General features: G+C 49.4%; 1 protein-coding gene across 2 annotated transcripts in view; it reads left to right on the forward strand.

Annotated features, from left to right (window-relative positions):
* Positions 1-1,105: 1,105 nt before the first annotated feature.
* MXI1 (MAX interactor 1, dimerization protein) overlaps positions 1,106-17,036 on the forward strand; it is an 84,843-nt gene continuing 68,912 nt past the window's right edge. The window contains exon 1 of one of the 2 annotated variants that reach the window (XM_064595262.1): positions 1,106-1,563. In XM_064595262.1, the coding sequence (XP_064451332.1) occupies positions 1,302-1,563 (262 nt within the window). In that variant the 5' untranslated portion in view covers positions 1,106-1,301. The remainder of the gene's footprint in view (positions 1,564-17,036) is intronic. The other variant, XM_064595261.1, reaches the window with a different exon arrangement.

A 17,036-nucleotide genomic window follows, 5' to 3' on the forward strand; every position in this document is an offset into this window, starting at 1 on the left:
CCAACAACTTAGAAGCAAGTAGGGGACCCAGGCTCTTATCTGGGTCTGAATTGAAAGAAAAAGATCTTACCATGGGCCAGGTAGTGTGCTAAGTGCAGATATGATTTAATCAGCACAAGAAGCTTATCAGAGTTTCATGGATGGGGAAACAGGCCAAGAGTGGTTAGGGAACTTGCCCAAGCTCACACAGCCTGTGTACTTCAGAGCTGGATTTGAACCCTTCTCTGTGACACTCCCTAATGGCCTTCAGCTAGCCCTCTGACTCCCACCATACCTCCCAAGCCTGGAAAGCATCCCCGTTTCCCGCAGATCCTGACTGGGTGATAGCAGCGCAGTAAAAACAACGGTGTCAACTGGGGTAAGAGTCTTCAGAGCCAAAAGGTGGAATTCAGCTGGGGTGGGGGTGGGGGTCCCGGCCTGCCATTTCTGCTGCTCTGTCAAATAAAAGGGTGCCAGGTGTGGGGGCACCCTAGTGTGAGCTTTGCACAGCTGGACCAAAGCTGGGAAGAGGAGTGTGGAGAGAGATGCTTACATCTCCTCCCCCTTCCTGGAAAATAACTTTGCATTTGAAGGGAGAAAGAAAGAGTGAGTAAATCTGTAACTGGAATTTGGTGGCCTGGGGATTTCATTTGACCCCGTGAAGGCACATGCCTGTGCCTGTCTATGTGTAGGGGTGTGTGAATCGGGAGGAGGAAACTTCAGGTTACATGCGATGGGGTTTTTCGGATTGGGTTTTCATTAAAAAAAAAAAAAAGTCATAGCAGCTACCATTTAATGGGGACCCACTCACTATGTGCGAGGCATTGTGCTGGACCGTTCACGAGGTCTTACTTTTATGTGAAGAAAAAAATAGCTTACTAGTTTGTTTTTATGCAGGTCCACTTAGAGGCATCGAGTATTTTTTCCCTTAGTGTTGAAATACAGTGCTCTACTCTGAGGTAAGATTTGGGGAGAGGCGGGGAAGGGTGCGGGGACGGGCTGAGGGCGGTCCCTGCCTCGCTTGTCTCCACCTTTTATTTTGACCGGTCCGATGGCGACAGGCTCGCACTAGGACCCAGGCGCCAGAGCGCCTCCGTCTGTCCTGTAGGTTCATTCAATCTCCCATACACACAGACCCACTGCGAGACCGACACACACTCACACACTCACACAACTGCACGCAGCGAGGCTCGGGAAGTCAGGTCGCCTCCTCGCCTCGGCGCCTCCTCCGCTCCAGCCAGCCGGGTCTCCTCTGGGGACCGGAGCTCGGCCGGGCAGCGCAGCCCCAAAAGAGGACGAGCTCAGCGGACCCCGGTTCCTCCATGGGCAAACGCGGGCGGCCGCGCAAGGAGGCGCGCTGTGAGGGCGCGGGGCTGGCCCCCGCCGCGCCCCCGGCGGTGGCCGCGCCCCAGCCCCCGGCCCAGCCCGAGGAGCCCGCGGGGGCCAAGCTCAGGTGCCCCTTCTCGGACATTTTCAACACCAGCGAGAACTCGATGGAGAAGCACATCAACACTTTTCTGCAGAACGTGCAGATTCTGCTCGAGGCCGCCAGCTACCTGGAGCAGATCGAGAAAGAAAACAAAAGTAAGTTTAGGGGCCCCGGCTGCTCCTCGGCGCCCGGCTCTTTCTTCCTCAACCACTTGGGCGACCCCTGTCGCCAGCTCGGCCCGCGCCCCCCTCCCCCCAACACACACATCCAGCCCTCGGCAGTAAAGCCGATGACACCGGAGAAAGGACACGCACGCACAAAGCTGCTAAAGATGTAACAAAGACGAGCGGGGGGGGGGGGCGAGGGGGGGCTGTCGGTACGTCCGTCCGTCGGTCTCCCGGAGGCTGGGAGGACCGCCGGGTGGACAAGCGGGGGAGTGTTGTTGGCTGACAACTGAGCCCAGAGCTCATCTCTTCGAGGTCGCCTTTCTTCCTTCTCCCCCCCCCCCCCCCCCAGCCTTCTCGGGCAGACAAGTGTTGTTTTTCTGTCGCTCGTTCCTGGGTGGGGTGAGGATTAGAAGCCCAAAGTTGGAAATCCTAGGCAGAGCTCAGCGGTTCGAGAAAAAAAACACACAAGAGACACACACGACAACAATAACAACAACAACCACCAAACAGCCCTCCGCGGCATGGGCTTGGTCTGGCTGGCTCGGCTCGGCTTCTCCCTCCTGTCTACTGTGCTTTTTCCTCCCCTCTCGCAGCGGGGCTCAGGCCATCGCGTCCACGGACACAGTCCCCCAGCACCTCTGTTGCCCTGGGGTGCCGCCACCCCCCCTCCCCCAAACAGGCCGGCTGGGCCAGGCAGCGCCAGCAGCTCGCCCCGGACCCGCCGTCCTGCGCCCGGGAAACTTGGCGAGGGGGACACAGCTAAAAGGAAACTTTGGGATCTCGCAGGAAACAATAGTTGGGGAAGAAGGTGTGGGCTGTTGTGTGCGGTTTCTTTATTTTCCGGGAGACGACTTACGAGCGAGCGCGCCTGGCGAACGCCTGCTTGTCGATTTCTGCCGTCCTCCTGCCCCCCCCCCTCGCGGATTCAGGTGGAGAGCAATGTTGGGGGGGGGGTGTTGGGAGCCCCACCCCGGCCTGGCCTCCTTTTTGTATTTGTTTGTTTCATTTTTGCCCCTGCCTGCTGGGTCCCCCAGTCCTCCCAGGCAGTCGACTCAGCGTCCTAACGGGGGCACGCGTGTGCGGCGTCTCCAGCACGGTCCTCACAAATAAGAGCTGCGAGAAGGGGGAAGGGGTCGAGGCAGATAAACCGATGGACTGGAGAAAACCAGACTGTTTAATCGGTCCGAACAAGTAGGAAGATCCATGAGACGAGGGGGGGTGGGGGAAATGGTCCGATTGCAACGTGTCAGATCTTGCAACCTCCTCCCCCTAAAACACAACAACAACAGTCCTCAAACGCAAAAACACCTTAGCTGACCAACACCCCAGGCCTCCAGGGTGAAAGTAACCGTGTGTTGCCAGCGCCAGTTGTGTAGTGGCTGAAGGCAAAAACAAGGATTTGTGTGGGGAGGACGGTTGTGTATGTTCTTTTCTTTCTCTTCTCTCCTGTTTTCTCGGAGTGCCAGGATTGCGAGAAAGGCGCATCGCTGGCTGTGTAGCCGGCTCAGTTTGCGATTATTCAAGGGGGGGGGGGGAGTGCATTCGTCAGGAGGGTAGTTTCTGAAAAGCCAGAGCTGGTGGGGAGCTGGGTGAAGATGTGGTTTTGTTTGGTGTGTTTGCTTTTGTTGGAGGGGGGAGGGGCGCGATTTCTTTAGCTACCCCTCACCCCTGTCCGGGGTTCTCCGGAGTCTGTCCCGTGGTGACGACTCTGGCGGGGGGTGCACCCAAAGAGGGCACCTTGGCAGTGTGTGGCAAACCTGGTCCCCCACCCCCCAAGCATGGTGTACTAAGGAGGTGGCTGGAGAGCTTCCACCGCGTCCCGCCCCCCGCTTCGCACCCGCAGACAATCAGAGACCTCCGCCCCCGCCCCCGCCGCCTCCCCCGCGGCGTCCCCGGCCGCCCTGGCCGCCGCCACCTCCTAGTTTACCCCGTGCCGGGGCTCCGGCGTGGCCACCAGTCACGTAAGCAGAGGGCCGGGCGCGCCGGGCCGGGCTACCCCGCACGGGGCGGGCCAACGGCAGCGGAGCGGGGCTCCTGTGGCGGAGGAAGCCAGGGGGCTTCCTCCCGGTCCCTCTCCCGAGTGACCGCACTGCAAGCCCCGCAGCCCCCGAGAGGGGTTCGGGAACCTCAGCGCCCCAGTCAAAGTCAACTTCGTGTGCGTAATCAGCCCCTCGGCCCTACTGCCCCCCCGCTCCGGCCGGCTCCCCGCGGGAGTATTTTTAGCTCTCCTGCCTCTATTTGCCGCCGCTGTTTGGCTCTGCATGACGTGATGCCAACGGCCCCCAGATTTCCCCGAGAGCGTGGGCCGCTGCGCCTTGCCCGGCTTGGCTGCAGGGACCCAGCTCCAGGCCCTCGCCCCCTCCCCAGTAGCTCTTGCTGGCGAGGGTGACCTCCAGCAAACTACGGGCGACCATCGCCGGGCCCTCTATTATGCCCCTTGCAAACAGAAGCGGCCCACAGGGGCTGCTTTATCCTCCCCACTTTCGGTCCCCCCCCGACCTCCCGCCAGGTCTGGGTTTCCTGGTACGGAAAACGGCGGGCCCTACATCTGCCTCATTTTACTGGGGGCGCTTCTTCGCGCTGGCGGCGCTCGCCGTTGTTTTCTGCTCGCTGCACACAATGCCCGCGCGTCACGGCGGTCCGCGTGTGCACAGCAATAACGCGAGTTGGGGGGCGGGTCGTGCGTGCGCCGGGCTCGGGCACTGCGGGTCGCTCCGCGCGCGCGGGGCTTGTTTTGCTTCAGAGCCCCGCTTTCCGAAAGGCTTACATCATTCAGTTGTTGGGGGAGGGAGGGGGATCTGGGCGTTCCGATAGGACTCCAGCATTTCTCAGGTCCCTGGTTTTTGGAAGGAAGCAGGGATCCTAGTTGTTTAATTATTATTATGATGGGAGGGGGCTCAAGCTTTGTTTGTTGGGCAAGTTGGGTTTTTTTTTTTTCTTTTTAGGTCACTACTGCAAAGGGCATTGCTGGCCGGCTCAGGTGCACAACCTCTCCGCGTTCATTTCAGCCAGTTCCCCTGTAATCACTTGATCTCAGTTTCTCCGCCTCCTCCTCCTCCCCCTCCCAGCTAGAGACACATGGTTTCCACATGGAGACAAACTTCTTTCCTCTGACTGGACTTGACCTAGCTGCGTTGTTCAGCCTATCGCCAGCTTCAGCTTTCTCTGACGTCACGCGTTGCTGAGGCCAGAGACTGGTGGGTGGGGCCAGGAGGCAAGCCAGGAAATCTCTGGGAGCTGTAGTGTGGCCAGCTGGTACAATTCCTTCTTAAAGGGACGCTCTTCTCCCCTGAGATGGGTGTCAGCCTTGATTCTCCATTTCGGGTTCTGTGAGACCTTCCCGAAATGCACCAGTAGACCGTGGTCACGAGTTCACACGTTTCGTTTTTACTGTTGTTTGCAAAGTACTTACTTGGCAGGAGCTCGCCTTATTTTCCATTGTTGCCAGAACTGCTTTTCGTTGCCTCTTTGAGGTTTCCGTAGTAGGAGTGCTCACCAAGCTGTGGCCCCAGTGTTGAATTATTCCCAGTAGATATGGTGAGTCTCCTCAGGGAGAGGGTGTTCAAATTAAGTCACCCAGTTTTGCAAGACAAGGATTCCCAAGGATATGTGGGTACATTTTCCTGACGTTCTAACTGATGTGAATCCTTAAGGATCTCAAATTAAAGGTCTCCAGAAATATTAATCATGGAGACTAGGATTGGTTATCACAAAATCAGAAGTTATATGTAAATCACCTCTGGCATCCTCTATATCCATTTGGGGTCCAGTGAAGGGGTGGCAACTTAGGACCGACTGATAGACAAATATTTACTTCCTGTTTTGGAAAAGGTTAAAACTGAAAGGGAAAAAGAACCAGACTCACAGAAAAGCTGCTCAGTGGGGCAAGTAGAAGCTACTCTAACAGGTAACGTCCAGAGTATAGAAATGGGTTTCTCAGTGTCTGCAGAAGGTCGGTTTGGGGGCAATGCTTTTAAGAAGAGAAGAATGATTACATGGGAGGAGACGGCATGGATTGCTCTCTGGAGTGGATTATGTGGGGTTGAGGGTGAGGTGCTTTCTTAGGGGCATGGACAGGCCAAGGAGCAGCCTCTTCCTCCTGATGGAGGAAGCTGCTGCTTTGTGGTGTCATTTGGCCCCGCCCCGCCTTCCTCTCTTAATCTTCTCTGCTCCTGTCCAGCAGGTCCACCAGCAAGCACGCTTCGCAGTCATGACTCCGTGCTTGACTCAGACTCTTCCCTCTGTCTAGAATGGCTTCATTCTCTTATTCCTCTGAGGTTATCTGTATCTTACTCACCCTTCAAGACCTAGGTCAGCTCCCACCTCCTCTAGGAAGCCTCATCTGGCTATTTCTTAATTCACGGTAGTTGAGAGACTGAAAGCTTTACGGTTACCCAAAGCAGGGCCCAGATTCCTCCTTTGCCGCTTACTGGCTTTGTGACTTTGGGTACAAGTTACCTAACCTCTCTGAGGTTCCATTTCTTTTTTGTAAATTGAGGATGACAGTAGAACCAGTCTCACATCATTGCTGAACAACTCCATTTAAACATTTAAAGTCCCTGGAATATAGTAGGTGCTCAATAAATAGCCTCTTCTCTGAGCTTTGATAATCAGTAACCATGCAATCTTCTACTTGCTTCCTGTGTATTAGCTTTATCCTCCTGGGGAGGTGATTAGCATCCTAAGGGAAAAGATCACCTATAGCATTTCAGTATAGGCCACCATTGCATAGAGCCCACCACTGGGCATACAGAGACACTTAATATACATTCTTTGATTGGTTGGATTTATCATTTACTGGCTATGGCACAGTGATCAGGTTTGAAGGCCAGGAGACACAGTAAAGACTTTCTAGGGACTTGGAGAAGAGTTGGAAATACTGATCTCTTCCAAGGAAAGAGGGTCTCCCATAATCAACACAGACTGCCCTTGGCCTGTAAAGACCAGGGGCAGCACAGAGATGGTAGGTTAGGCCTGGAGAGTTGAAAGTGCCCACTGTCATCTGCTGTGACCCGGAAAATGAATCAGTTACTAGCAGGGGACTAGAGGACTAGAGCAGGGGACTAGGGCAGCCTTGCTAAAATTGAGGGCTTTGATGGCAACTAACGTTCAAGCAGGTCACATTTCTACATAGCAGGCATCTTACGATTCATTCATTCATTCTGCAAATATGTATTGAGCATCTACTATGTGTACTTGCTTTTCCCGGAAAACTCTGTGGGCTGATTGACGGTGGGGGTGGAGTGGGATATTTGGTTTTGGGGGCTGTGTGTAAAGAACATTCTTAAATCAGGTCTTTATTTTCGCTGCATCCTAAATTATGTTTCTCAGATTCAGTTTTTTTTCCAGTTTTAAATATGATTTCTGCCCACTGGTAAATGCCAGAAGTAGACTTTGAGAATATTGTTGTGGCTTTCAGAACCCCAGAGCTCCCAGGGACCGGGCACCCTGCAGAGGCGACCCAAGGGACCCTTAGAATATTGGAGAAGTTGAATTGAGCCATTCCTGGTTTGGGGGGAAAAAGGAGGTCCCATCAGTTCCAAGGGAAAACAATAGCTGCTCATTGACCCTCCCTCGCTGATGGAAACACTCTCCCATTGACATACCCCGAAATGGGGATTTTTATCTGAGGATGGCTGGTCAAGAGTTTGGAGGGAAAACTGAGGGAAATGAAGAGGGTTGCATGTTGCATCAGCAACTAACTGCATTATGTAATCAGTACTGGCTACCATTTTTGAGCACAGACTATATACCAAGTATGGAGCTAAATGTGCATTATCTCCTCCAGTCTTCACAACAACCCCATGATGTGTGCAATTTTATTACCCCATTTTATGGAGGGGGTAACCAAGGTGCAGGGATGTTGAGTAACTTGCCCAAAGGTCATATGGTTTAGTGAGCTGAGTTTCGAACCTAGGCCTCTGATTCCAGAATGAGCCTGCAGTCTTAACCATATATGCATGTACACATTTTCCAGCCAAGGAATGAAGTCCAGAGAGGTAAAATGACTTGCTCAAGGTCACCCAGCAACCCATAGCAGAGCTGGTATTTGAAACACTCTGTTGATTGTTCAAGGTCTTCCTGTACACACCCTGCTTAGAAAAGGCTGAGAAGTGAGGCCGAGGACAGAAAAGCCGACCAGAGAGGTTTTTTTTCAGACTTGTTCAACTCTCCTGGCCCTAACTCAAGTTTAGGCTCCTAGGAAACACCACCCCCTCCTGCTGCCTTTCCCAAGTCTGTCCTCTGGGCATATCAGAGGGCTTGGGCTGTTGCTATGGTACTGGGGCCAACAGCAGGTTCATCAAAAGCCGGGTCTTTTGCCTTAAAAAAAATGCCCAGCCCTGCAGAAACGAATTGGCCACAAAGATTTGCATCAGTCATTGTGGCTTGTTCTGTTTTAGATCCCCCCTGCCTCCTTACCCCATCCCCTCCTCCCTACCACCACCACTTTCTATAAATACAGTTGGATAAATATTGATTTAAACTGGGTTTCTGGAGGAGAAGCTCATGGCTGCCCTGGCCTGCTCTTCACTTAGATACCACCAGGATGCCAGGCCTGACACACCTAACCCCCGACAGCTCTGGCTTCCAAATGACCCGTTTGGGGAAGGTGAGTTGTGGTTTTGTGGCTTTTGAGTTAAAAGAGAAAGAGAGAGAAAGAGGGAGGAGAAAAAGGAGCAAAAAAGCAACAACCCAGCAAGAAATGGGAATCTTCTTGCAGAATGAAGAAAGCAATTTTCAGCAGGCAGAAATCAGCGACCGGCGGCGGGGGGCACGTATTGCTGTCTCACCTTCTGAACCATTCTCTTGACTTTTCCATTCTTCCTTCCACTCCATTTTAGGTTTTGTTTTTAAAGGAGGCTGGTGGCAAGACAGAGTGTCAGGGCTAGAAGGAGCCCCAGAGGGTCACAGAGTATCCATCACCCTCACTGTATAGATGGGGAGGCTGAGGCCCAGAGAGGGACAGTGGCTTGCCCAAGATGATGCAGCAGGGGCAGAACCAGACTCTTCTGGGCCTCTCGCCCGGTGTGAGACTGGATTACAAGCAGAGCCCCAAATTGGGCTTTTGTTTTACAGGTCAGGTGCTTATAAAGTCAGCAATTTTCAAACCTAGTTTACTGATCCTAGGGTGTGTCCAGTTATTGCAAAGGTCATTGCAACATTCTCAATGGTCTTTCAAAATGAAGCTAATTTGAATTTGCCATTTAGAAAAAAAATATTTTCTTTTACAATGGGGCTGGGGGAAGTAGAAGCAGCCCAAAGGCAGTGACAGTGACAGGATGGCTACCCAAGCCTTATCTGAGGAGGAGAAATACAAGTCTTCCCAGAGGGGCCTCCTCCGGGAGTGGTGGGGGGAGCTCTGGGCTCGCACTGGAGAGAGGCTTCTATTCCACAGGGACAGACACCTGCTCTCTGGTTCTTCTGCTACTAAGGGGAAGTAATTGTCTCTGATATCATAGTCCCTGAGTGGCCTGACTGGAGGTGTTAAAGCTGTCAACAGCTGACTTGATCTCCCCGGCCAAAAATAATGGGAATTTGCCGCCATCCTCCAGAGCTTGAGACTTCTTTACTTCCTCATCTTGGCTGAGTTGTGTTAGGCCCCTTGCTTGTGAAACATTTTGAAAGTTCAGGTGACCCTTGCTTTGAGCAATAAATCTCCAGGAAATATATGTAAATAGGATCCCTTTTTTAAAAAATTTAGATTGGAGACTCTCTCTTTAAAAGGCCCTCATGGCATATCCTTTTATAATCTGTGGAACTATGTTGCTTGTCAGGAATTCTCCCTAAATTTGTTCTGTGAATGTCTTCATTCATTCATTCATTCATTCAACCGATATATAAGGAGCACATACTGCTGCTTTATGTCAGGCACTTTGCTAGTCCTGGAGCTACAGTCCCTGCCCTCACGCATGGAGTGTTTATTCTAGTGCCAGGTTTTAGAAATTCACTTGTCTTAAAGTGAACCCCAACAATGTAGAATTGCATCTGACTTGGACTTGGTGTCTTTGGTTCTAGCCATCATTACAGATGGGACAAAAATTTATCTTAAGCTTCCTAAAAGGAATAGTCCCTCCCCTCCCTGCACCCCCTACCCCACCCCTGTGTTTAAAATCTTTTGTGTTTTGTGTTTGGAATTTTTACAGATCTGAATTTTTTTTTTTTTTTCTGCCTGAGCTTAGGAAACTAAGTATCCTATAAGCAGCCTTGTAAATAAGCACATTCCACTCTCAGCTCTTTATAGATTGGGGCATTCTGTACTTGGAGGATTGTCCATACCAGTGTTCCTACCAAGCCCACTCTCCCATATAACATGCCCTTGGCTACATACCTCTTATATCCAACTCCAGCATCTGCTAAGGAAATTTAAACACAGCAAAATTAGAAAGATAAACATAGTGTCCTGGGGGAGATTGGGACATTCAAACTAAAGCCAATAAAAAGGGATTTGGATTACCTACTATTTGAGATATTTTACTCTTGTGTCTTTATGGCCATTAGCAAGAATACTTGAATAAAGATGATTTGGGACAATTTTAATACTGTTGTATTAAAATGGAGGGCATGCCCAGGGCTGCTGTGTTTGTGGCCATAGGTGGCTGGTGGGAGCTGGGGCGGCCTCTGTTTTTCTTTCTGCAGGGGCCCAGAACTGCCTTATGGCATCCCTGTGTTAATCTCCGTCTTCCTCTACCACACCTGACCTCCCATACCATATTTCTTGACTCCTAAGACTCTGAGTGCCTTGCATACAACTTTCTTTAATTCTTTTCACCAGCTGTAAAATTTAGCTCAATTCAACAGATAATGTCTAAAACCTGCCAGGAGCCAAGCCCTGTGCTTGGTGCTTTCAAAGTGCAGGCGGTATGGTCTCCAGTTCCAGCTCATATTCCAGTACAAATGATAGACAAATAGAGACCAATAAATAATTCTTGCCTGTCTCCTAGGAGTCTGATAAGCTGTCCCCAAGGGGACTGCTGACAAGTGCAATGTTGTCTCTGTTTTCCAAAGGCATAGCGATAATGGCCCCCTTTACTGAGCAGTTACTATGTACTAGCACAATGCTAAGTGTTCTGTATTAAATCCTCACAACCATACAATAGGAGGGTGCTAGAATTATCCTCATTTGTAAATGAGGAAAGCCTTGGCCTTAGCAAGGCTAAGTTCCCCAAAGCCACATGCTAACATAGAGTGGAGCTGAAACTCAAACCTAGGTTTTTCTTTCTTCTTATGAGAAGTTAGGCCTCAAGGGGCAAGAGGAAAGGGATGGAATCTGGAATGTTTGAAGTCCAAGCTGAGGGTCCCCTGGGGGATGCCTCCCTGGAGTGACTTCCTTTACTTCCCACTCATCCTAGGGCGGAGAGAAGGCAGCCCAAAGCTTCCAGGGCTCTTTGGGTATTGACACTAAAGTCAGATGAGGGCCCTTTTTCTGAAGGACACTGGTCTAGGGTGTCGCTCCTTGCATGTGCAGTCCCACCTTGGCCAGCAGCCCCTGGGGAACTCACCCAACCAGTAGAGCCCCTGTGGCTCTGCACACTAGGATGTCAGGGGTGTGAATCCACACCCTACCAGGTTGTGCTGGGTTTCCTGAAGGCGTTCTAGATTGTAGGGCAGCTGGTCTGGCCCTGCTTTGAGCCAAGGGCTTCTGCCAGAGAAGCCGGAGGGGAGAAGCATGTGTGAGCTGCAGAGATGAGCTATAGACCCTGGCTGCCACCGTGACGGTGTGGGCCAGCTGGTTCCGGTCAAGCGGCGCAGGTCCAACCTCTTCCTCTCCTCAGTGGAGATCGAGGAAACGAGAGTGATCTTAAATATAACTGGGTTCATGTCACGTACTTGTTTCAAACCTTTCGATAGTTTCTTTCCTATCTCACCCTTACTGTTGAGAGTGAGTGTGGTCCTAAGATGGGCAGCCTTGGCATCTGCTGGGAGCTTGTCAGAAAGGGGACTCTCAGGCCCCGCCCCAGACCTGTTCAATCTGAATCTGTATTGTATCACAATTTCCAGGTGGATTTGTGTGCTCATTAAAGTTTGAGAGGCCAGCCTAGGCAGCCGTTGTGATTGCCCTGGTCCTCCTATCCACCCGAAGCCACCCTGCATTTATTATTTATCCTTTATCCTACCTATCACAATTTACTCTGATTTTGCTGGCTTGTCCTCAGTGTGTCAGGCTAGGATACAAGCACCTTGAGCCCCGGGTTCATTAAGTAGTTTCATTCACTTTTCTATCTTCAGCATCTAGCTTAGTGCTCAAGATGCTTAAGGAATATCTGTTGAATGAATGATGAGTTCTCTCTCTTTAACCTTCTGACCTAGTGTTTCTCAACAAGGGAGCTACTGGTGAGACAGTTCTTCTTGTGCAGATTAGTCCAGAATACTGCAGGATGTAACATCCTTGGTTCCTACTCACTAAATGACAGCAGAACCCCCCAGTCATTGTGACACTCAAGAAAGACACTCCTATTTATTTCCAAAGCCTCTCAGGGGATCGCCTTACCCCTGGTTGAGACCAATGCCCTAACCAGTTTTGTTTGGCTGATCTGATTAAACATACTTTGATATGCTGTGGGGTCCCAGAATTAGAAAATCTAAGTTTGAATCTGGTCATGACCTATGTGACATTGGGCAAATCTCTTAACCTTTCTAGGCCTCATCTGTGAACCAGGGAATCTCAGAGGTGTGCTGAGGAGTCCATGAATTGACTGTATGATGAGCACCATGTACAGTTGGCTCTCATTATGTGGAACCTAGTATACAAATGGAGGCATATTGTTCTAAGCTCTCTGGGGAATCCCAGAATCCTAGAATCAGAATGCTGGGGCTGGAAGAGATGGAGAGATCAGTCTTGTCCTTGAGGAGCCAAGGAAGGGCCTGGTGTCTTCATTCTAGATGGCGCACCTGAGGCGGAGAACTCAGCCCCAAGGCAGCAGGCTGGGTGTGTGGCTTAATAGTCTCCAGGGCCTGGCTGAGCCTCAGAGTGACCTCCACAAGTTTCTGCTGTCTGGAAGGGAGTGTTGATGCCAGTGGGTGGGGGCAGGGCAGCTCTAGCCAGGCTCCTGGCAGGGGAGGGAGGGTTACCCAGGGCTGTGGCAAGAATGTGGGGCATCCTCTTAGCAGCAGGGAAGGCCTCTGGCAATTTTTTCTTTTTTTTTAAGGTTTTAAAATCAAGTTGCATCTACCTTTGAAAGAACAGATCATTGCATCCAAAACCTGATACATGCAACAAAAGATATATATAGTATATTCTTGCTTTTAAATATAGATGCAAACATTCTGAGGAAAATATTAATTCATGAAATGAGCGATGTTTCAAAAGAATTAACATACCATGGCTGAGTGGGCTATATGCCAGGGATGGCTGAAAGTCAAGAAATCTACCAGTATAAATGATTATAACCACAAATTAAAGGAGAATAATAAGGGACTAGAGCAACAAATGATGAAATGTCATTTGAAAAAAGTATTCAGGAGGCATTCCTGATGAAGGAAACCATTTCCATACAATAAAGATTATTTACCTGTGGTAGTCTTTTAATTAAACTGCTGTAATGAGGTTAGGCCCATGGCTTGTCATCACCAGCAAGGGAGTTGCTTGGCCACCCTTTCCTTAGAGAAGAATGAACCTTAAACAGAAAACAAAAGCAGGCTTTGGATCCCTTTGGAATGTAACCTGATATTTAAAGGTTTGGGACTCCACAAATTTAAAAAATCAGAAAACTTTTTCTAATTTATTTATTTGTTTGTTTGTTTATTTATAAGAACACTGATCAACCAGAAGAAGAATTATGGAGATGGGTAGAGAGCACAGGATGAGAGTCTGTGGGCCTGAATCCTAATCCTTGCTTGGGGGGTTTGATAGATAGCTGCTGTGTGGCCTTTTGGTCAGTTACCATACCTCTCTGGCCCTCAGTTTTCTCATCTGAAAAATGGAAAATGGGAGACTAGATTGAGGAATAAGCTTAATGATATAAGCTTCTATGAAATTAACCATGAAATGTTATTTGGTGGGGGACAGGGGAGGCATTAACTTGGCATGTCCCTAGCAAAGTCCTTTTCCAAAATCCAGAATACCTTATCATTTGTACCCCCAAGTGGGATGGATGCTCCAGGGGCAGCAAATGTCTTAGATGTGCATATTAACTGAGTCCTGCAATGCAGATTTCTTCTTGGATCCAAGTTAATGCAAAAAAGAAGCGATAGGACATTCGAGAAATTAACACATCCATTATAATCACCGGAATAGGCTGCTGTAATAAGAGCCATTTAATAAAATTGTAAGAAGCCCTTTTCTAAGGGGGAAGAGATAGGCCAGGATGGAAGTCAAGTGCAGCTGTTTGAGCCTCTGCCAGTGGCCTGATCTCACCAGAAAACTGAAGTTAAAAAACAACAAACTTCAGATTCAGCGATCTCAGATGAACACTGCCTCCCCCTGCCGTTTCCTCCCGCCCCCACGCCCCCACGTCCTTTTTCTCCCTGTCTCCCCAGCTCAGGCACCTGGGTGCTCGGTGCTTTTCCGTGTGTTGGGGATGTCAGCCCGCAGCCCTGGCGACTGGAGCCTTGGGAGGCGGCAGCCACCTCTCGGGTTTAGCATTACGTCATCCTTTCTAGACCCAAATTTATCTCGGCTGCACGCAGACCCGCAGCTCTGAGCTGCCGCTGACTTGAGGAGAGCTAACGCATGAAGTTAGGCAAGGCTGACTCACTGGGCAGAAGGAAAGGTTTTCTGCTGCTCTTCACGTTTTGGGGGCCCTGAGGGCAGAGGTGGGAAGGAGGCTGCCGTTGTCATTTTGGGGTGGAGGATGGAAAGACGTATAACTGTGAAGGTTCTCATTTAGGAGCTCAGGACTCACCCTTCCTCCATCTCCAGCCTTCATTACTTGAAAACCCCCATCCTTAAAGATAATGGCAGAAAACGGTGCCCTGTACAGCAAGCATTTTGCACTTTCAGGGAAGTTCTCTTAAGCACCAGCTATTACCAATACAGTGACTTTGGCCTTGTAACTTAACCTCATGGTCCCTTCCCCTCTTTCCATCTCTCCTGTCTGCAGAAAAGATGTAATACAGACCAGTCTCCTCCATAGTTCATGAATCTGCAATAAGTCGTTTGGAAATTTGCATCGAGTAAACCCCTAAGAACGGAGAGCTTTGCCTTCTTGCTCCAGAGGGCAGCTCGTCCCCATCTGGGTTGTGTTTGTTAGAGGCCTGGGGGATTCAGGAGGACTTTTTCCAACTTCAAATGATGCTCCCCTGAGAGAGATCTTTAGGGAGAGGACAGAACCGGAGACTGCGGGTAAGATTCCAGGTTCTTTGGTCGGAAGACTTTGGAAGCCTTGCTTTTCCTCAGTTTCCCCATCTGCATTTGTAGGGCAAACTGGATTCATTTGAGCAAAAGAAAGGCCACAGCTGCTTCTAGGTTCTTCCAGGCTGGGACTGGTGCTGAGGGATGGTTTGAGAAGAGCATTCCTTTCCTGAGGCTAGAGCCCCAAGCTTTGTGCTGCGGGAGACCTTTGTGACCAATGTCAAAGCAAGAACTCTGGGAGTCAGCCAGAGCAGGGAAAAGGAAATGGCACCTTCATTTGCTATTAGAAAAGACTGACTATTCCTGTACATAAATCTGCCCTTAACACTGCCCACTGCCCTCCATCACCATCAACTCTGCTATTCTTCAACATATGCAGGTGGCCTTTTTGGTGACTCTCGCCCTACTTTCCATTTCCTCCTCTCCCTCTTGGCCATGACTCTAAAAGAAGGGCTGGTTAATTCATCTGGAGGTCAACTATGAAAGGTCAGGCACATGCACTGAGCATCCTGCTTTCTCTTAATAACTGCTAGGACTTATGATCTATGGATTTAAACCCCTGTGTATTTTCAGTTGGTACATTTTTTTTATTGCATGTCACATGGTTTATCTCCCATTGGGGAGACTTTTATTTGTCATTAATCTACCTCTTTTAAATTCCTGCAGTAGCCCTTAGCAATTTGGGATCTAAAGCTTAAGGCGTCTACAAGTGGTAGAAACTAACTTTCAACCTAATAATTTCTGCCATTAACTAACAGATCTTAGTGAATAGCTATTTTCTTTTAAATAATTCCATTCTTCCCTTTACCCAACATGTCCCTTGTCAAGAGTGGTTGTTACCAATACCTAATGGGAAAGCCCAGATCTGAAGTGACCTAGCCAACAACAGAAAAAGTAAAGTCCCTATTTCAAAGTCTTTACAAAATAAATAAACTCTCCTGTGAACAGCGTGGGAACACCTCTCATTTTGGGTCTCCCTGCATTTGATAGAATATCTATTTGGTTCTTAAATGTGGTGCCAAGCGTAATATTTAAAAGGGCTGGCATAATTTTGCAGCTTTTGACCTCATTGGAAATCTTATTCACTTTGAAAAAAAAAAAAAAAGAAGAAGAAGAAGAAGAGAGAGAGAGCATTAAAATGCAGCATGAATCTCATGACATTTTTGAGAGTAAGATTTTCATTCTGAGATGATATTTTCTGCAGTAGCCACTGGAATGACCACAGGGAAGGGGAAATTCTCCCCTCACCAAGAGCTTCCTGTTATTTTGGATGTCCACCAGCAGGTTAAAATAATCAGGGTGGGAAAAAGTTATGGATGTTTATACAATTCCCAGCTTGCTCCTAGAGCATTCAACAGTTATGACCCTCTTGCCCTTCCTCTCCGTAGACCAATGGTTCTCAACTGGGAGTGATTTTTGTGCCCCAGCAGACATTTGGCAATGTTTGGAGACCTTTTTGGTTGGTAGAGTGCTACTGGCATCTAGTGGGTAGAGGCCAGGAATGCTGCTGAACATCCCCCAAAGCACAAGTCTGCCCCCCCAAAGCACAAGGCTGCGCCCCCCCCCCCCCAATTATTTGCCTGAAATGCAGAGGTTGAGAAACTCTGGTCTAGACTTTGAGGGCTTGTTAGATTGAGGACTTGGAATGAGAATGGAAGAGAGGGCAGCCATTGGCAATCCTTTAATGTGGTCCCTGCTCTCTTTAGCCCCTGCTTTCAGTTCCCTCTCTATGGAGGAGAACAAGAGAGGAAACAATCATCATAGCTTCCATTAACTGAGTGGCATGTACTAAGTGCTGGAATTTTTCGTTTGATCTTCACAATAAGCCCTACTGACTATAGACTCCTTGAGAGTAGAGTCCATATCTGTTTCTCTCATTACTGTACACATTATGTCTAGTACAGTGCCTGGCACATGGCAGGCCCTCAATGTTTGGATAAATGGAGTAACTGTATCTATTTTATACATGAGGAAAATGAGGCCTGAAGAGTCTAGACAGGTAGTGTAACTAGCCGAGTCAGGATTTAAACTGAACCCTTTGTGACTTCAGCCCCAAATCACTTACCCACTGAATTATGTCTTTCACTGGCAACACCAGAGAGGATTTCTAGCCTCTAAAGACACTAGCGAGGGTCCAGAGCAAAATAATTTTTTTTTAAGAACGCACGAA

This window comes from Mirounga angustirostris, unplaced genomic scaffold (genome assembly GCF_029215605.1).
Source record: "Mirounga angustirostris isolate CCGP_5_RB_7025 unplaced genomic scaffold, mMirAng1.0.hap1 SCAF_6, whole genome shotgun sequence".
In the NCBI taxonomy this organism is placed as follows: Eukaryota; Metazoa; Chordata; class Mammalia; order Carnivora; family Phocidae; genus Mirounga; species Mirounga angustirostris.